The sequence below is a fragment of the Tubulanus polymorphus genome, chromosome 3 (genome assembly GCF_964204645.1).
Source record: "Tubulanus polymorphus chromosome 3, tnTubPoly1.2, whole genome shotgun sequence".
In the NCBI taxonomy this organism is placed as follows: domain Eukaryota; kingdom Metazoa; phylum Nemertea; class Palaeonemertea; order Tubulaniformes; family Tubulanidae; genus Tubulanus; species Tubulanus polymorphus.
Window position 1 is genome coordinate 10,409,272 of NC_134027.1, and position 17,792 is coordinate 10,427,063.

At 37.8% G+C, this 17,792-nt stretch overlaps 1 protein-coding gene across 1 annotated transcript; it reads right to left on the reverse strand.

The window, feature by feature from the left end:
• Positions 1–311: 311 nt before the first annotated feature.
• LOC141902064 (beta-alanyl-dopamine/carcinine hydrolase-like) lies at positions 312–5,483 on the reverse strand. The gene is made up of 9 exons (XM_074789705.1): positions 5,398–5,483; positions 3,984–4,079; positions 3,267–3,365; positions 2,760–2,855; positions 2,163–2,301; positions 1,790–1,889; positions 1,390–1,575; positions 722–909; positions 312–433 (listed from the first exon to the last, which is right to left on the reverse strand). Exons 1-9 carry the CDS (start codon positions 5,464–5,466, stop codon positions 312–314), a joined length of 1,095 nt encoding a protein of 364 aa, XP_074645806.1. The 5' UTR covers positions 5,467–5,483.
• Between the last annotated feature and the right edge of the window lie 12,309 nt (positions 5,484–17,792).

Below are 17,792 nucleotides of genomic sequence, written 5' to 3' on the forward strand. Positions count from 1 at the left end.
GATATTTATGTAATGGGAATAAGAAGTAATGTAATGTAAATATGAGAGATTATATCATAGGTATGCCAGTGCCCGCTATCGATGGTTATTGGTGGCAGCACCTCACGAAGGCGGCACGCCGCACGACAAGTGCGTAGCAAGAAAAGAAAGAAATACGCAAATGATTATCATGATATGAGAAAGCCTATTTTATTTTATTTTCTAGATATTTGTATATCGACTAACACCCGCGAAACATTTAGAATGTAAATATACAATACAATCAACAATGAAAGGTTCTTTTGTATTTTGGAAAATATTATTCATTTTATCTATTTCAAAGGTTTTATCGAACCACACGCATCTAATTTGAATACGATGTTTGGCTCAATATTTGCATGCGGTCTTGTGTTGTCGTAGATTTCTAATTCTTCTTTGTCCAAATCAAATACAGCTGAAAAATAAGGAATGGTAGGTTATGGTTTGTGTACCGGTGCCGGTATTAGATTCTTTCTTGCCAGCCTGATGCTATGATAACGAGGAGAAAACTTCTTCTGAGAAGAAAATTATGAGAACAAAATTATCCGATATCAACATTCGTTGGGGAGGAAAGCCACCAAAGTTATTCATCATTCATTTGGGGTTGATGTTCTTTTTTCGTTTATGTTCCAAGGGGGCTGAAGCACCCTTAGCACCCCATTGGATTAGCGCCGGCAACCAACCAGTATATGCATCATATTACCTGTGGCGATTGTCACCATAACGCCTATCTTGTCTTTTGATTCCATAGTTTGATAGATTCTGTCGTGACCCAGAAGTTCCTTCACGTTTGCTTTCGTCGTCACCGCGCTGGTGCATAAACTTGCCAGGAATTGCGTACGTTTAGCACTGTTCGGGTGAATATCACAAACATTTTTCACGGATCTAAACCTAAACATCAGAACTCGACAAAATCATTCGACTTCACAATCGTTATTTTAACTTGAAGCTTTGCCGACTAGGATTTTTGTTCTATGTATTTTGATTGAAATACAAAATGATTTACTTGATCCGGGAAGGTAAGGGTATATCAGCAGCGACCCCTCCCTTGTCCATCGGACAAAAATCAATATGCGACATCTGATATCCGGTCATGCCAAAAATGTTTTTTTTTTCATTCACTAATCATTACTTTAAGTTATTCTATACATTTCTGAATGAACGAACGCCTTTTATGGACAGCCCCTAACGTCCTTTAGTTTTACTACCACCAGCTAACGCGTTCGAAACGTTTTGGTCACAAAAGCACATTCTGGAATTCGCTTTTATTCGTTTTATACTCTTAGGGGGGAGTTGTATTATTTGTTAACGTGGATTAGTGTGTTTCATGTACTTACTAGCTTTAAAACATGTAATGATGAAAGGACTTACTCGTTACCGTGGAAGAAGTATCCATACGTGTATTTCTCGCCATATTGTTCACCAGCCGTCTCTTTCTGTTTCCGAATTTCCAAATACTCATACTCGGTTTTCCGTCCGTGCTCGTCCGAATTGCGGCTGGTGTATATGTCATAATGGCATAGAGTTTGCTTATCCGATAGAAAAGCTACATTCAAACTAAAAATAGACGACCAGAGATCGCAATTGTTGTGATAAATCAAATAAAACTAATTCAATGATTAAGAATTCCTTTACAAAAGACCAACGTATGACGTAGTCTATTTGAGTAAGTAGAATAATTTCAAATCTAGATCTTATGTTTATTCTATCAGATACCTATTATTACGTTATTGAACCAGAAGCAATGAAAATCACGATTATCTTATGTTACCTGACTGGACTAGCTACGCCATACCCATGATTGATAATGATTTCACGTAGGTGTATTGGACTTGTTGCTGATAAACAGGCTCGTAGCAGAACGTTCATGGCTTAAATTAGATATGGAACATCGATATAACATTGATATAGTCTTCTACATAAAATGTCATATAATTACCGCATGTATGTTAATTTACATACGTAATCTATTTTTCAACACATATTTTCCTAATATGTAATTGCAGCTGGTGTTCAAGCCATGGCTATTGTAGCCTAATGTCGAATGTGCAAGACTACCTAAAAGGCACAAAATTCGGCATTAAAAATGCATTGGAACTTGTTGTTTTCAATGGATGTTTAATTTGTGATTTATGAACGTATACCCGGATAGCAAAAGCAGACGAATCGCTCTCGATCAACTAACAGCCTACCACGTGGTCGATCGTTCACGATGTCCGCGTCCAATATGTAGCAAATATTGACATCTTCTTCTACAGCGTCCTCGTTATGACCAAAACATGTCTAGAATGCATGATTTGCCGGCAGGGAATAACATTACATCTATAGATGAGCAACATGGGGATGATTTTGATAATAGGCCTACGCAACGTAAATTCACTCCCTGTAGTAATAGCTGATGACTCCTGGACTTCATTGGTAAGGCAGTTTAGTTGAATGACAAATTCATTTTACGAACAAATTTAATTCCGCTCGTTTTATTAAAAGAGAAATGTTACACTTAAAACTATTACAACATCATACATGAATATCAAATTTGTTCATTTACTTCGACCTTCGTTATCAACGGAAATCGCTCAGAGGCCCTTCTGAGCATCAGATTTGCAAAATGACACGTTGGCTTACGGGTGCTTCGTGAATACGGTCCCAGGCCCCTCAGTCCTTACCGAATTAAGAACGAACCCACCCTCGCGCTACGAGCTTGTGTGAGTCCAATGAATCGCGTTGAATTTGAAACCTACCGCTTTTTCCGTATTGACGAAGACGTCCGTACATCTTAAAGATGCTGATTTCTCGACCAGAAGTAGTTGAAATTCGTAAAGACTGCATATGAATATCTACACACACAAGGACAATAGATATGTTAAATCCTAGTTTCTTTGACTAATCATAACCTTTGTTTAAGTTATGAGTAGGCACTACAGGTGTAAAAAGCAGGGACCAGTTGCTCAAAAGTTGGTTGAAGATAACCAATAAATGAATACCAAAGTAACTTTTAAATGTCACTCTTTTGAGCAACTGGCCAGGCCCTCATCTTCACTATAATTTCAAAGAAAGCCAACAGTGTCATATCAAGTATCAGTTGGCGATAAGATTGCCCGCCCTTTCACCTGAAGCTTTTGTAACGAGGTCTTCCTTATACGAAACTTTGTAGCTAAATGCAATGGCAGAATATCATTTAATTATTCTACATAGCCACACGATCCAACTAAAAGAACAGAGCTCAAATAAATGAATTTATACATAACCTTTTGAAATGACGTCCCTGAGCCGTCTGCAATACCTTGCATTTCTTCAACATACTGAGGGTACTCTTCAGCCACAACACTCAAATACCCGTCGTACAACTTGAGAGAAAGCATTTCATATTACGAAAAAGTAATTTAATTTAGATACAGGGCTGCCAACCTCTGAAAGATTTGTGACATATTGATATTGAAATCAGTAACGAATTGAATTTTATTTCTGTATGCATTAAACAAATCAAATCAGTATTTCTCGATATAACAAATACTGAAAATCAGAAACAGTTGGCAGAGGCACCATAATATGTCCTCATTTTCGCTAAGTAGAAAGTAAAAAGTTAAGTCAAGTTCCTTCAAAGTTAAGTCAAGTTCCTGCCAAAAGTAAAGTCAAGTTCCTTCAGGAGTGTTGTATCATCTCTGATTACTTGAATTAGTCTCTTTGTCTCTGGATTGTATATATATCTCATAATTTTTGTAGTATCTCATTATTCCTGAAAATGACTATGAGGATATAGTCGAAACGTTGAAATAAACTACTATCTCGAAGTTACATTTTCGGACTTATTCGTTATAATTGTGGGATTCTCTCTACATCGCGTCAACACGGATATACGTTTTGCGATTGATATTTCGTTTTGACATCTCGATCTTCGTTTTCCTTGCTACGTTTTGTATTATGTACTTTTGTAGTATGTATTAAAACTAACGAATTAGACGCACCTGTTTGTATTCGGAATCAGCATTTATTTTCGAAACAGCCTTGTCAAATAGTTCTTTTTTAAGCGCACTGTGAATCAATTCCTTTGTCTTTATTCCCTGGAAATCCGCAAGTATAAATCGCATTATCTCTTTCCAGAAATCAAATGATAAATCGAGAAAAACGATTGAAGAAAATAACACGGTATTTTTCAGGTTGGTACAGAAAAATTTGCTCGATATATCGACATGGTATCTCATTTAAGGGCAAAATTATGATCTCAAAATGAAACGTTTTATGCATTATGAAAGGGCGAATGCAGATGATGATATCTTATGCTTTACACAAAAACTGACCTCCGAAATGATTATATGATTGCCAAGCCGAGGCCCTAGACGTATTGGACTCGCCATCTTTTAGATCGTATAAAAATAATATAGGTGGGTGAGAGGTAGGGTACCAAACAAAACATCACGCGCAGGCCTAATTTGCCAAAAAACTTGTGATCGTGGCTATTATTTGTACTTTGTCCTTCCAGAAGGAATAGATATTTTTGTTGATATTTATAGGTATAATATGAATATATTGTCCCAAATGTCGAACAGTTTAACATAAATCCCATGAAACTCAAATTTGATTGGAAGCAGGATTAGGATATCCCCATTTGAAAAGAAGCTTAACAATGTTCTTGGTATTCATTGCATTATTAAAAAGATATTTGCTCTTATGATATCGTTTGCAGGCATTAGAAAAGAAATAAACCTTATCAATCAAACGACTTCAATCTGCAAGCTGCAATCTTATTTATATTGAATATTAAAACAAACGTTTATGGTACATGTTGATAAAAAAAACAAATATTGAATACAAAAATAACTACCAGCAAATGTAAGAATCTCTTTACGCGGATGATACTGAAATATAGCTGCCGATAGTGAAAACATCGAAATTACGACAATTATTGAAATGAAACGAATCTGCACGAATCAACCAAATGAATCCGAAAATAAAAAAGTATAATTTTGATTATTCGCTACGATCATGATCAGCTACACAGAATAAAGCCTAGGTAAAAATTGGCTTAATTAAAATCGAATAAAACAGTTACCGGGCAATATATTCCTTACTCACAGCTATCGCTTAATTTAACACTAACCGCGACCCCCAAATTGCGAAGCACTGAATAAAGAAGTATGGTAGATAATTCACCCACAATGTATTATTTCTAATGTGCATATGGGAGCGCTTGAACTACAAAACAAGGTAAAACATCGAATCTTTTTAGAAAAAAATCCTCTTTCGACGAGCAGAAACAAAGAATTTCTTGTTTTGGGGCCCTACCAGAATGGACCCCTCCAACACCGTTAAGATTTACTTTCGTTATGACGCCAGCCACCATCATAAGGAAATAACGTTGCTACTAAAGTGACCACTTACGATTTGATATCCCACTTCATAATGCGTCCCAGAAGCTTTTATAATGGGTAACGATCTCGGAGAAGACATGATGACTGTTAGCTGTCCACAGGCGTCAATGACATTCAGTAGGTCGACTCTCAATTCAATGAATTTTTTTCACAAACGTTCCATTCGTAATAATATCAGTCGGTTTAAATGCCAAGGTCGATCCTGGCCGGACGAAGATGGAGGGGTTCACCTCATATGAAGAGGGTACTTTTTTAGTCTGCAGGCGCGAAGTGCCCGCAGGGGGTCTGGGGATTGGGAAAATTCAGGTACATTTTTATGCAATTTTAGAGCACATTATATCATAATCAGTACAGGAGATAAGAAGCCTATACCAAGTGAATTTTCTGAACGGCACTTGGTCAGGAAGGAGTAAGGGTGCGAACCACCGCCATAGATGCCTGTCATTAGCGTGAATTGAATTGACAGATATATTTTCATTTCCTCAAATTTACTAACAGTCTAATTTTGTCTATTTGAGAGGAATACGTAGATCATCTCAGCTTTACGTGAATTAATGTTTGATTATGATAATAATGGTGAGCCATTTATTCACTTAAGTGGTATAACATCTGTAAATATGATTTAGAAATAACCCCAGTAAGCATGCTCTTTTGTTCGGGCGGTTTATGTCCGTATACATCGTGAAGTACGCGAGAATGGAGCGTGGCATTCTCCTCTACTACTGAACACGACCATGGATCCAGTGAGTATGGTGGCTGATTCGGGCCACAACGTTAAATACCTCATATGCAAATGATGGAGCCAGACCGCCAGAATGCCAAAACGTCGAATTTTCTTTTAAAAGTCCATTTTAGCGCTCCGTAGGAATCTTAAATCGATTTTGGCGCACCAAAACGGTTTTGGCGTCCCGTCGAAACAATCATTCAGCCACAGTCAATCATTTTTATCTAAATCGCCTTGCTATCTGTTTGCATTGGCTGTGTTCGTTTTCGCCTGAAATGTTCGTTTCGCTTTATCGACAACGACCGTACGACATCTGTCGTAAATTGACGCGCGCCGACTGGTCGTAAAATAATATCGTGATCAAGTGAGATGACGATCTTGACATTACTTGACTAATGTCCACTTGCGTGAATTATCTTAAACATGTATTTTCAATGTAATATATGTAGATAAAAAAGGTATTGCGTGAATAATTGGACTCTGTGAAATCAGTGCGTCGTTACAGGCAAACTTTAACCATGGACTCTAGAGTCCATGCTTTAACCAAGGTTTATCCGTCTTGTTGGTCAAAATCTCTCTCAAAGACCCTCTTAATCGCAAAGCAATTTGAAATCAATTCTTCCCTATCAAAGGCATTGGCTATTGGAAGTTGGATATCTCTAGGTGGCGTGTGTATAATAGCGCTGAGAACCATTTGGTAGATCTTTATTTTAAGTTCTTCAAATAATCTCTAGGCTTCTATCTGCACTCGGATCATCTGAAGTTAAACGTCTGAACTGAATTTTGCCAGTTTAACATCATCATTTCGTTCTCTTAGCAAGAGCTAGGGCTATTTCGTTTTTAGCAAGCTGCGTTTCTTTATTTCATATACACTATATCGCTTTGATTGTACTCATAGGAGTATGGATACGGTATTTCTTTTTAATTCGTATTTTGAGTGTTAGAATATGATATCATATTATATGATTTCATGTGTGTTTACTACGGTGGCTGACTACTACCACAAACCAATTCTGTACGGTTGGAGGCACGATAAACATTTTTTTTACAATGGCCCATTATTTGTTTCCCCGCGCGAGAATTCAAAACTTTTTCAATTCTCGCGCGAGAAAACAAAAAGGGCCTTCGTAAAATTTTCCATCGTACCTCTGTCGTAGAGAAAATATTTTTCATTTATGGCCTGAATCAGCCGCCATAGTTTACGCCTAGTGATTGAGGAAAATACATGTGATCCAAATACGTAGCTCCCACTCACTAATGTATCGGATGTTACCCAGAAACATTTCTAGCAAGCAGGACGACACCACAGACAAAGCCGTCGTATCTATTTGATTTTTTACCCTGTGGCGTATTCCTTCATTTTTTTGTTGTGTTACAGCAAAACGGCATATCGGTGGCGCAATTTCGCAGTCAGCCTTTCAATAGCCAGATGAAGGAAAACGTCGCGCACTAAATCCACCGCCATCAAAAGATATACGATGGCTTGTGATTATCCCGTGTGGGAAGAGAACCAATTTCTAGTACATTTCCTCGCAAAATTACGCCGATGATCGCTACTTGAAAATGCACGTTGACTGCTTTAACTGCCGACAACCCGCGCAATTGATATCTGGAAAATTAACAACTATTAAGGCCATCCTTTTAGATAGCGAGTAGGGCTACATTACGCTGTAAGACTTGACATTTTACTTAGGAGCGAGTGAGCTTCCTTTGAATTTCCGGCACTCGGGATACGACGTTCTTTGACGGCTTTTACTCGTTCGATTTTTGCCCGCTTTCGATAAAACCTGAAAGAAAATACAGGCCACGCGTCTTATCTGTTGCGAAATTAAAAGCTATTTTGGCTGAGTGCAGGATGCCGAGATTTTAGAAAGTTCCGAGGAGAAATACGGAATGTGCCGTCTTGACACTGAAGTTGCGCAACGGGCTTTGTACTCGTGGACGACTTCATTTATCTCGTCGGAAATATTTCTTTTTGTATGGGATTATATAAGGCCAACTATTGAAACCGAGTAGGCAGTTAGCTACGCGCTGTAAATACGTACGTCGATGCATCGATGAAAACGAATAACGTTTTAATTGATAAAAGAAACAACGTCGGACACAGAAAACATGGAACAACGTGTTTCCATTCTAATTAGAATACTGTAACTCGAAGAACGCCTGGCGCGTTTAAGCTTATTTAATGTCGTTTGATTAGTAGCGGAGCACGGCTCTATCAAACACCATGAAAGCATCAGCGAACTGCATTTAAAAACTATACTTCACATATTTTCGGCTTTAGGGCTTCGTTGTTAAGAAGAATTACACTTCATGTAAATTAAACTACACCATCTCCTTCCTGTACAACGGAGAAAGAAGCGGCTTCTATGCACTCGTTGTCACCCTGTATAAGCGAAGCGAAGATATGAAACAGAAATTATGATGGCGCTTTAATTGATCTTAATCATCAAAGAAATTTTTTGATCGATTAGATTTTTTTTACGCCGTAAAAACCGTTGCAATAATATCAATAACATTGATCCCTTTTGTGTTGGGGGTTCTACGTCATCAATATTGGCGTTTCAAAGTAACGACAATTGTGAATTGTGGCATCTATTTTGTAATCAAATTAATTTCATAACTCGTATTCTACTTTTGATGAATCTTTTAAGAGGATGACGTACACTACGTCATCATTTTAGATCGGGGCTAGACTGGTTGCCGGTCGGTTCAATTCAATTATCGATATATTAAAATCGAAAAATAACTTCATTGATCCTTGATGATATACAATTCATATCATATTATTCATGTCGGCAATATTACGCAATATATGTGTTATTCTTCAAGGCTTCAATACAGTTTCAAGTTTTCGTTTTTCTAAATCATGCTTTATGCTGGTGTACATCTTAGCTTAGTATGTTCACTGGTTACACATGCGGGGTAAGTTCAATTGTGATCATATGATCGAAAAAACGGAGAACGGGACAATACGTCACGGGCTATTCTTCCTCCGCTCTTACTCCACCGCAATAAATCACTTCTGGAATAATTATTCTGGAACATATTCGCTACGGGAAAAAAAGATCATCGTTGCGGAACCATTTGAGAAGCAATAAACTTTCAAAAGTAAATTATCCAATTAATACAAACAATCTGCACCAATCGATCACCATGGAGACCGCTTCCTAAACCGCAATGACCAATTGATACATCAGGAAACAATAACATTATAATAGTCATCAGACTGAATCATAAACCAGGCCCTTTGATAGTCGCTAGACATGCATTGTTATCTCAATTAGAGTCACTGTCGTCGAAAACTACTACTCACTACTAACGTTATAGTATACCGGATAGTGTCGAGTGTATTTTCAGCGTTGAAAAAGAGAAAATATTGGTAAAATGTCAACAAAGAAAAATGATATTCGTGGTTATATGTGCACTACGTCATCGATATTGGTGTTAAATTAGCAATTATAATTGAGAATTTTTGAGTTTATTTTGTATTTAAGTATATTTAATTACTCTTTTTTTAATGAATTTTGGTAATTATTTTGAGAGGATCTGCACTACGTCATCAATATAACGGGTCAATTCAATTCAATTATCGATATATTGTATCGGAAATATGTATAACCTCTAGATATTCACGCAGCTGTTTTAGTTACCGTTCATTTGAATACCGTAAAGCTCTATTTGACCTAATGAAAAATTGAAATCCAATTTTTTGCCATTTTCGATTTACGCTAAAGAACATTATCATATCGTGCTGAACATGCTTGTCTTTCATAGAAGAGAATGTGCAAGAATCTGCGGTCCAAAACCAAAAGCACAAATTACAGTTGCTTGCCATATTCATTCATTCATTCATTCATTCATTCATTCATTCATTCATTCATTCATCCGTCCGTCCGTCCGTCCGTCCGTCCGTCCGTCCGTCCATCCATCCATCCATCCATCCATCCATCCATCCATCCATTCATTATTCATTCATTCATTCATTCATTCATTCATTCATTCATTCATTCATTATTCATTCATTCATTCATTCATTCATTCATTCATTCATTCATTCATTTCTCTTTTCTTATTTTCTCATCGAATTTAAGCGATTCATATTCATTTATCACTAAGCGTATGAAAAATGATCTCTGAACTGGAGTTGCAAATATTCTACACGATTGGTCGTGGATCCGATCATGGACATTTGATCATCGTGGACATGGTAACTTGCATCAATGTGAATTTTCTTGTATTATTGTATTATTCTATGTACAAATTTTAAACACCATCTTTTTCTGTGTAGAAATTCAAAGTTATCCACATTCGTGTAAGATTTTGTGATGAATGAATATTGAATGAATTGAATTATAAACTAGTCCATAGGTCCATCCGAAAATTTGTCTCGTTATTCGAATTAGAATATGAAAAATGTAAAATACATAACAGTCTTTTGAAGAAAAATTGAGAATTATGATGATAAAAGGAAAGCTATAGATAATGACGGAGGATATTTTGCTATAGGAACAAAAACGTGATCTCAGAGAGCGACGTACTATTCGATATCATTTGAGCTCGTATTTTTTTTCATTCGTCCATCTATCATCGTAAAACCGGGGCCATTAAGGAAACTTACACACATGACGACTTCCGTAACGAAGTCATGACGTCAATGTCGAAGAAATCCGGACTCTCGTATTAAAAAGCTTCCTCCGGGAAGTACATTACGACGAGTGAAAAGGCTCTCAATATTTTTACATCCGCAGCCGCGCATGGGACACAATATTAACGACGGAGTTGTATAATACGAAACATGAGCAATAACGTATTTATGCATCGATCACGTCATTAAAGCAGTTCGTCGTCGTCGTCGTTTCGGCGTAAAACTCAATCTGAAACGTTTTTGTTATAGAGTCGTGCGTTTTCTGTAAAATGCATTAGGCCTTGTCATAAGAGCCTTTAAGCATATCAACGTCTAATGGTAACGGTGAATTAATGACGTTTCGGACGTCAAAATATCAACGCGTGCGCGTTTTACGTTAACGTTAATCATATAGCCTCGATATTGATAATGATATATATTCATATTCTCCACGTTTGAGTGTGGTTATTCTACAATCGAGGCTCTGTATATACATATCGTATTTACATATTTCATTAATCAATGTTGACCACATGTTCTTCTTGAATGTATATATTGGTATAAAGTTAGTGTTGCTTTAAAAAGAACATGTGCTGAACATGGATTAATAAGATATATCGATACGATATCCTCCATAGTAAAATAACCACACTCAAACGTGGTCTTTTTGAATGCGTATATAAAGTAAGTGTTCAAAAAGAACATGTGGTCAACATGTATACATAAAATCGCCTTCGGCTTACGTGTAATATGGTACGCGGATGCGCGCACGTAGTAAGTCTGCCATGGTTTCTGATGTTTGTTCTTGCGCAATGATATACGTATAGAACCGCTGCGGATCAAATGTCGGAAGCCGAGGCCGTTACTGGACCGGCGTCTTCCTCCATTTCCTTCCTGCACCATTTCCAGTCGGTGCAACGACCGAACAACGACTGTGCGCCACCAATGCGTCGCCAGATTTCACGCACCATGACTCCGGGCACCACGTTTCAGCCTTATAAACACCTATATCCGACGCCCCAAGATTCAATATGGAAAAACCTAGTTTATCCTGCTTATGTCCTGTTGATGGGTAACCGTTTTCTAGATTTAATTGTTCATAATTGAAAAGCTAAGCACTCCAGGTATTACCTGGCAACTATCGGCTGCATTTAATGGCCAGGATAAATTGAATAAAGGCTTAGTAATGTCCCGTGTGGCTACTCCGTATAGCGTCTTCATCGACGTCGCCGGATCCTTGAAAAACTGCTACCGGAGTTTGCCGATGTTATCGCGATTCAAGCCGAGCCAGAACCGGGAATTAATCAATGATTTGTACGACACTATCTCGCGTAATCTCGTTTTACGCGAGAAATGCGCGGTTCGCGAAACAATACAGGATTGGATGGTTTCCGTGCGGAAAATTTATATTTGTTAGCGATAAAGACGAGTGAATGACTTCATGAATTTCTTGCCAAGATTTCTATTAAGATTACCCGTCTTGATAGCACGCTAAACGTCTGCTTGATATAATAAGATCACGAGGTCGACACGCAGGGGGCGCCATAGGATGCATTAGTTATCCAAAGCGTATTAGCACATTAATGGAAACATGAAATATCGCCGTAATATTTCACATCGAAGTGAAAGCCTATAATGAAATTTGAAATGATTCACCGCGCGACATGGAAAAGCGCAGACCTATAAAACTAAAAACGCTAGATAGCAAGGGCGGATTTAACGGGGTGTACCGGGTAGACTGGCCAACCACTTCAAAATTCGAATGTTCCTCCCAAAAAGTTAAATTAAGATAAGCCGAAAAATAAATCCAAATGGATTCTGATAGCTGCCAGCAAAGCTTCTTTTTGTCCTTATGTTTGTGGGCGAAACAATAAAACTTTACGAATGTTCGCGCTTGTAGCCTTTTTCAAATTAAGTGCCCATTCCAATTTTGAGGTCCATTCCATCAAAAACGTTGAAGTAAGGTGAACTTACAGATTAATCATATCATAGATTTTATAAAACACCAAAGGCGTACGTAAGTTTTATGTGTAGGTGTTTATTTTTACGAAGGTGCGCACAGGTCAAGCTCAACACGTGCAGAATACCCTCCGTCTATGGTTAAGCCAAACTATAATGAGTATCACCCACCCGACAGTGATGAAAAAAAACTAGATATCTTATTGTTCCTAATTTGACAGCGGACGCCGGAAAATGTTTTTCTTGTCATTGTTTCGTTTTGAGTCGATTACATGTTTTGTGTCGCGGACCTTTCTTAAGACTGACCACCTATGAGGCGCTGCTGGGCTCTTGGTTCATTAAAACGATCTGGGAGCAATACGAGAAAAACGATACAGCCCCGACGGTAGATTCCTGCCAGCAAATCGCCGGAATAAATCGCCAGTGCGTGTGTGTATTTTCGCGTTTTTCAAAAAGCCAACGCGTGACACCTCCGGGGCTCGGCAGCGTCCCGCCGAAAGAACGTGTGCCGTTGCAAACCCACCCGGACCGGCAAAAAGATCGATGCGATACCGAAGAAGACGATTTTTATTGTTTTCAAAACAAGGCCCATAGCTCTTGGCGATGACTGATCTTGCATATCATCGCGCCGTCAGTTAGTTACCCGTCAAAAGGTAACAATCCTTCGGCTTCGCTGCGTCCGAAAAGATGCTTATCGAACGCATAATAAGCGGCCTTGCCGAGCCCATGATATTCGGAGTTTAAACGCGAGCGAACTCCGTATTTTCTAGAAGAACGAACAGCGAATTAACCACAACAAAAGAAAGCCAAGTGAACCCGAATTATCTTTACGAAGTTTCGGATTAGACGAAGAGACTTTATACTCGAAGTAGCGTTCATTATTGTCGTTATTAAATCCGTAGTCGAACGTGACAAAGACCTCGGTGAGTTTTATTGCGTTGCTACACCTCCCGCTCTAAGACTGGCTAATTATCCACGTTTCTTAGGGTGAGAATTATGATCGATTGAGCCTGTGTTCAAGTTTATCCCCTTGTACACTAACTCGATCGATAAGTCTACGCAATGAGTCTTATGATCTTTGAGTACATATTGGAAATATTGAATTGTGCGATGCTTCTCGGTTATCGAAACCCAGAGCGAAAAAACTTTCAGTCCTTATCGATGTAGTAAACTTGTGATCTATTTGCAAACGATGCCAATCAATTGATGAAAAGTCTATCAGCGACACTATAGTGGATAATCTAAATTCACTGAGTTGTCCATATTCATAGTCTCAACAAAAACAGCTTTGAAATGAGTGGCACCAAAACGTTTATCAACATGGCCTTTTTGGTAAATGATTTTACGCACTTTTTTTTGATACTTTACGATGGGACTTTCCAGCTTGTGCTATGTTAACGAGAGTCAGGGTTGTGAAATGCTCTACATCTATGAATGTAGCAGGCCAGGGTCCAGTTCCACAGTTCTGAGTTAAGATATAACTCAGAGTTAACTCATTCAAAATGAACTAATTTTAACTCAGAGTTAACTCTAACTCACAACTGTGGAACTGGGTCCAGCTCATTAATTATGCTTTTCAATGTAGCCTACTGTTAAGTAAGATTTGACTTTTTCGATAGCATCTTACGTAAAATCTTGTCACCATTTGCTGCATTACTGGTTATGTCCTGTCCTATTCTATCTACTGTATTCTAAATTGAGAATATTGTAACCTCTTTCATGTAAAGCGCTATGATTATTTCATAGTTTAGCGCTATATAAACAAATGAATCGTTCATTATCATTATCACTACATTGTTTTGTGTACCTTAATTGTTTTTCTTTCAATTTCTGTCGAACACCTTACTTAGACCGTAGATCCTTCAGGAATAAGGCGTTATGTAAATATTATATAAGTAATCATGATAATGATAATGATGGCAATAATGATAATTACATTGATAATAATGATGATAATGATAATAAGAATGAAAATACTGAAGAAGATCAAACATCCTTCACAGGTCGCATTTGATCGTCGAAAGAACAGGTCGATGTAAATGTGAAAAATCAGTCGATATATCGACGACACTCTGCAGACAGACATTAAGTCAGCGCTCTCGTTTGTTTACATTAGTTTTAATAAATCAAACCTTGGCGAATTATTTCAACTATGAGAGAAAACAGACAATAAGTGGCCATTATTTATTTTTGAGGCGGATTTCGCCGTATTTGAACATTGGTAGAAGCCCGGAGACGTTGTCGCACAAAGGGCCTGGAACGGAACCGGAAACCGGAAGTAGCGACTGATCGGCACAGAAGACGGATCGGGCGAATTCAACACCAATATCAATACTGCTTTAATTACCTCGACTACCAATATACACAAGCGCATTAACGAATAACACGATTTCATAAATCGAGTAAAAGTCTGAACGTACTTAATTGAAGTATGCAGATTATATCGATCCCCTCAAAAATCAAACAGTTAAGTATATCTTCCGTAGATATGCGATTGAATCTTGATATGAAATCCCCGCAACAAGAATAAAGAGTTTTTCCTGGGGTTGATATTTATTTGACGTTTCGACTATATTTTATCCACTCCATTTTCAAATCTTATTTAGGGATTCGTACATGATAGAAGTTTCATCAACGATTTAAAACGAATACTGACTAGAAAAACTGTTATGTTAAGATATACCAAACACAGGAAAAGAAATTGATCTAATTCAATACTATTTAATGTTCCCCTATTGGTGTGAACTCATATTCAAGCGAGAAAACTAACTAGAAAATTTATTGGGAAAAATAACACATATACTGTGTGATATATTGTCAACAATGAATAATATTTTGATATAGATTACTTTTATTAAGGAACAATTAAGTTATTTTGGATTTGAGTATATCGATAATGTCTGGCGAACCATCTAGCCCGAAATATTCATGACGTAGCGCATCCTCTCAAAAATTGAAATTTATCAAAAATTGAATAAGAGTTATGAAATATATCTATCACAATTGATAATAAAGTATTCAATTTACAAAATAAACTCAAAATTGTAATTGTTATTTTGAAAGACCAAAATTGATGACGTAGTGCACATCGACTCCCACAGAACCCCTTGAAAACTCATAATAGGTATCAATGTACCGTACATAAACATTATCATAACGGCTTTTACGGCGTCAAAAACAAATTTACGTCGCGACAACTCGACAAGGGATGTTCAACTCTGTTGTTGGTTTATATATACTTGTAGAGAGATAAATTAGTCGAGGAAAACATACTTGAAGCAGACTCGTTGTCGCCGAGGTGAAAATGATATTACGAAAGCGTAATACAGACTGCGTTTAAGTCGATGGCGCGACCGAAATGAAAGTTTTCCGGTCCCCGTATCGATAACGCGTGAAAACCGAGACTGCGAGTTTTCACAATACATAAAAACCGTTTCCCACAGCGCGGGGGAAAACTCCGCTAATAATCAAGAGCCCTCGAAGAAGCGATAACTATAAAAACCATCGATGGAGGGTAGTATCATCGTGGATTGCAAAAGGTAATTTCTATTGAATGGCGACAAACAATACTTCGGTAAACGTCGTTATTGGTCGACTGAAGCCGAGTGTTGAGTTTACAGTACTCGCGGGCCACGTGTACGACTGCGCGAAAAGTGTGGGAAACTGGCTGAAACTGAAATATTCTCACAGTACTGTCAGCCATCCACCCGGCGGGCTAGATTAAACACGCCGTATTATAAAGCCGTTTCGATGTTTGATTTTCGATCGAGTGGTCGCGTTAAGTCAATGCGACTCGACGATGTCGTAAGAATCTCGCAATTATGAATGATGTCTAATTTTCTGCGTAGATTTTTCAAATAGTAAGGTTTTTTCGGATGTTTTAAATGGTTAAAAAAAGAATGAAATAAAGGAATTCTACTGTTTGTTGTGATACGGTTGATCGTCATCGCATGGCAGAATGTTGCGGCCACGCAATGTTTTTCTAAGTCAACATTCAGACTTAATAAACTCGAAATCTCGGCTTAAATTACTGGAAATGTTTTCATTTTAACTTGAAATCTCGACTCTATGACTCGAAATTCCGACATTTTAACTCGAAATCTTGACTTTTTAACACATGCGCGCACGCTATATTGTAAAATCCACACACATGCCACACTGCGATCAGTTTTATCGTTCTCCCTTCAAACTAGGGTTAAACTGTGCCGAAATGCGGGCACGATACACTATCCTACGGAAGAGCAATGCGGCCAACAACACTTCATTTTCAGTTTAAAGTCGACTTTTCGAGTTATTAAGTCGACTTTTCGAGTTGATAAGTCGACTTTTCGACTTTTGGAAGTCGTAAAGTCGACTTACAAACTCGAAAAGTCTATTTTTTAACTTAAAATAAAATGTTGTTGGCCACATTGCTCTTCTGTACGATAGTGTCATTCTAAGTTACCAAACAATTCGTCGAATGGGAGCAAAGTTATAAAGTCAAAGTGTCTACTGGCTAGGATAACATTTTAAAAAAAGTTCTATGGTCCTAATGCTCTTCCGTAATGTGTAATTTCCTTTTTAATAGAAAACAAGTGGCGCAGTGAATGAGTGTCAAAACATTCGTGTGCGAATAGGTATATATAGTAAGGCTGCAAGTAAAAAAGTCACTTGCCGTCTGACTTGACGGCGTCGTCGGCCGATCTGAAACGGACGGTCAATAGCTTTAGTTTCGATTAACTACGTATAAGTTTACAAGATTCCCCAAAAATATTCATGAAAATATATTCTTATATGTTTATGTTCTACTTTGCAGAAAGTCAGTTATTGCTGCTTTGCAGCTATATTTATTGCTTCTTACTTCAAGCGATGCGACATAATTCTACTCGGTCACGATTCCGGGATAATCGACAAGGTCGTTGTCAAGCGTTTACCGTATTTTAGTCGATCGTTAGATGAGACCATTTTTTTCTTCTTTTAAATCCGGACGAGATAAGCGTCATTTTTCCATCCGGAATCACCCTCCATCCTATCATTTGTCCGGCAATTAAAATCAAAAATCTTGAAACGTGATACAGACAGAAAAATGGTTAATTAAATCGCCCCGAGAGACCAA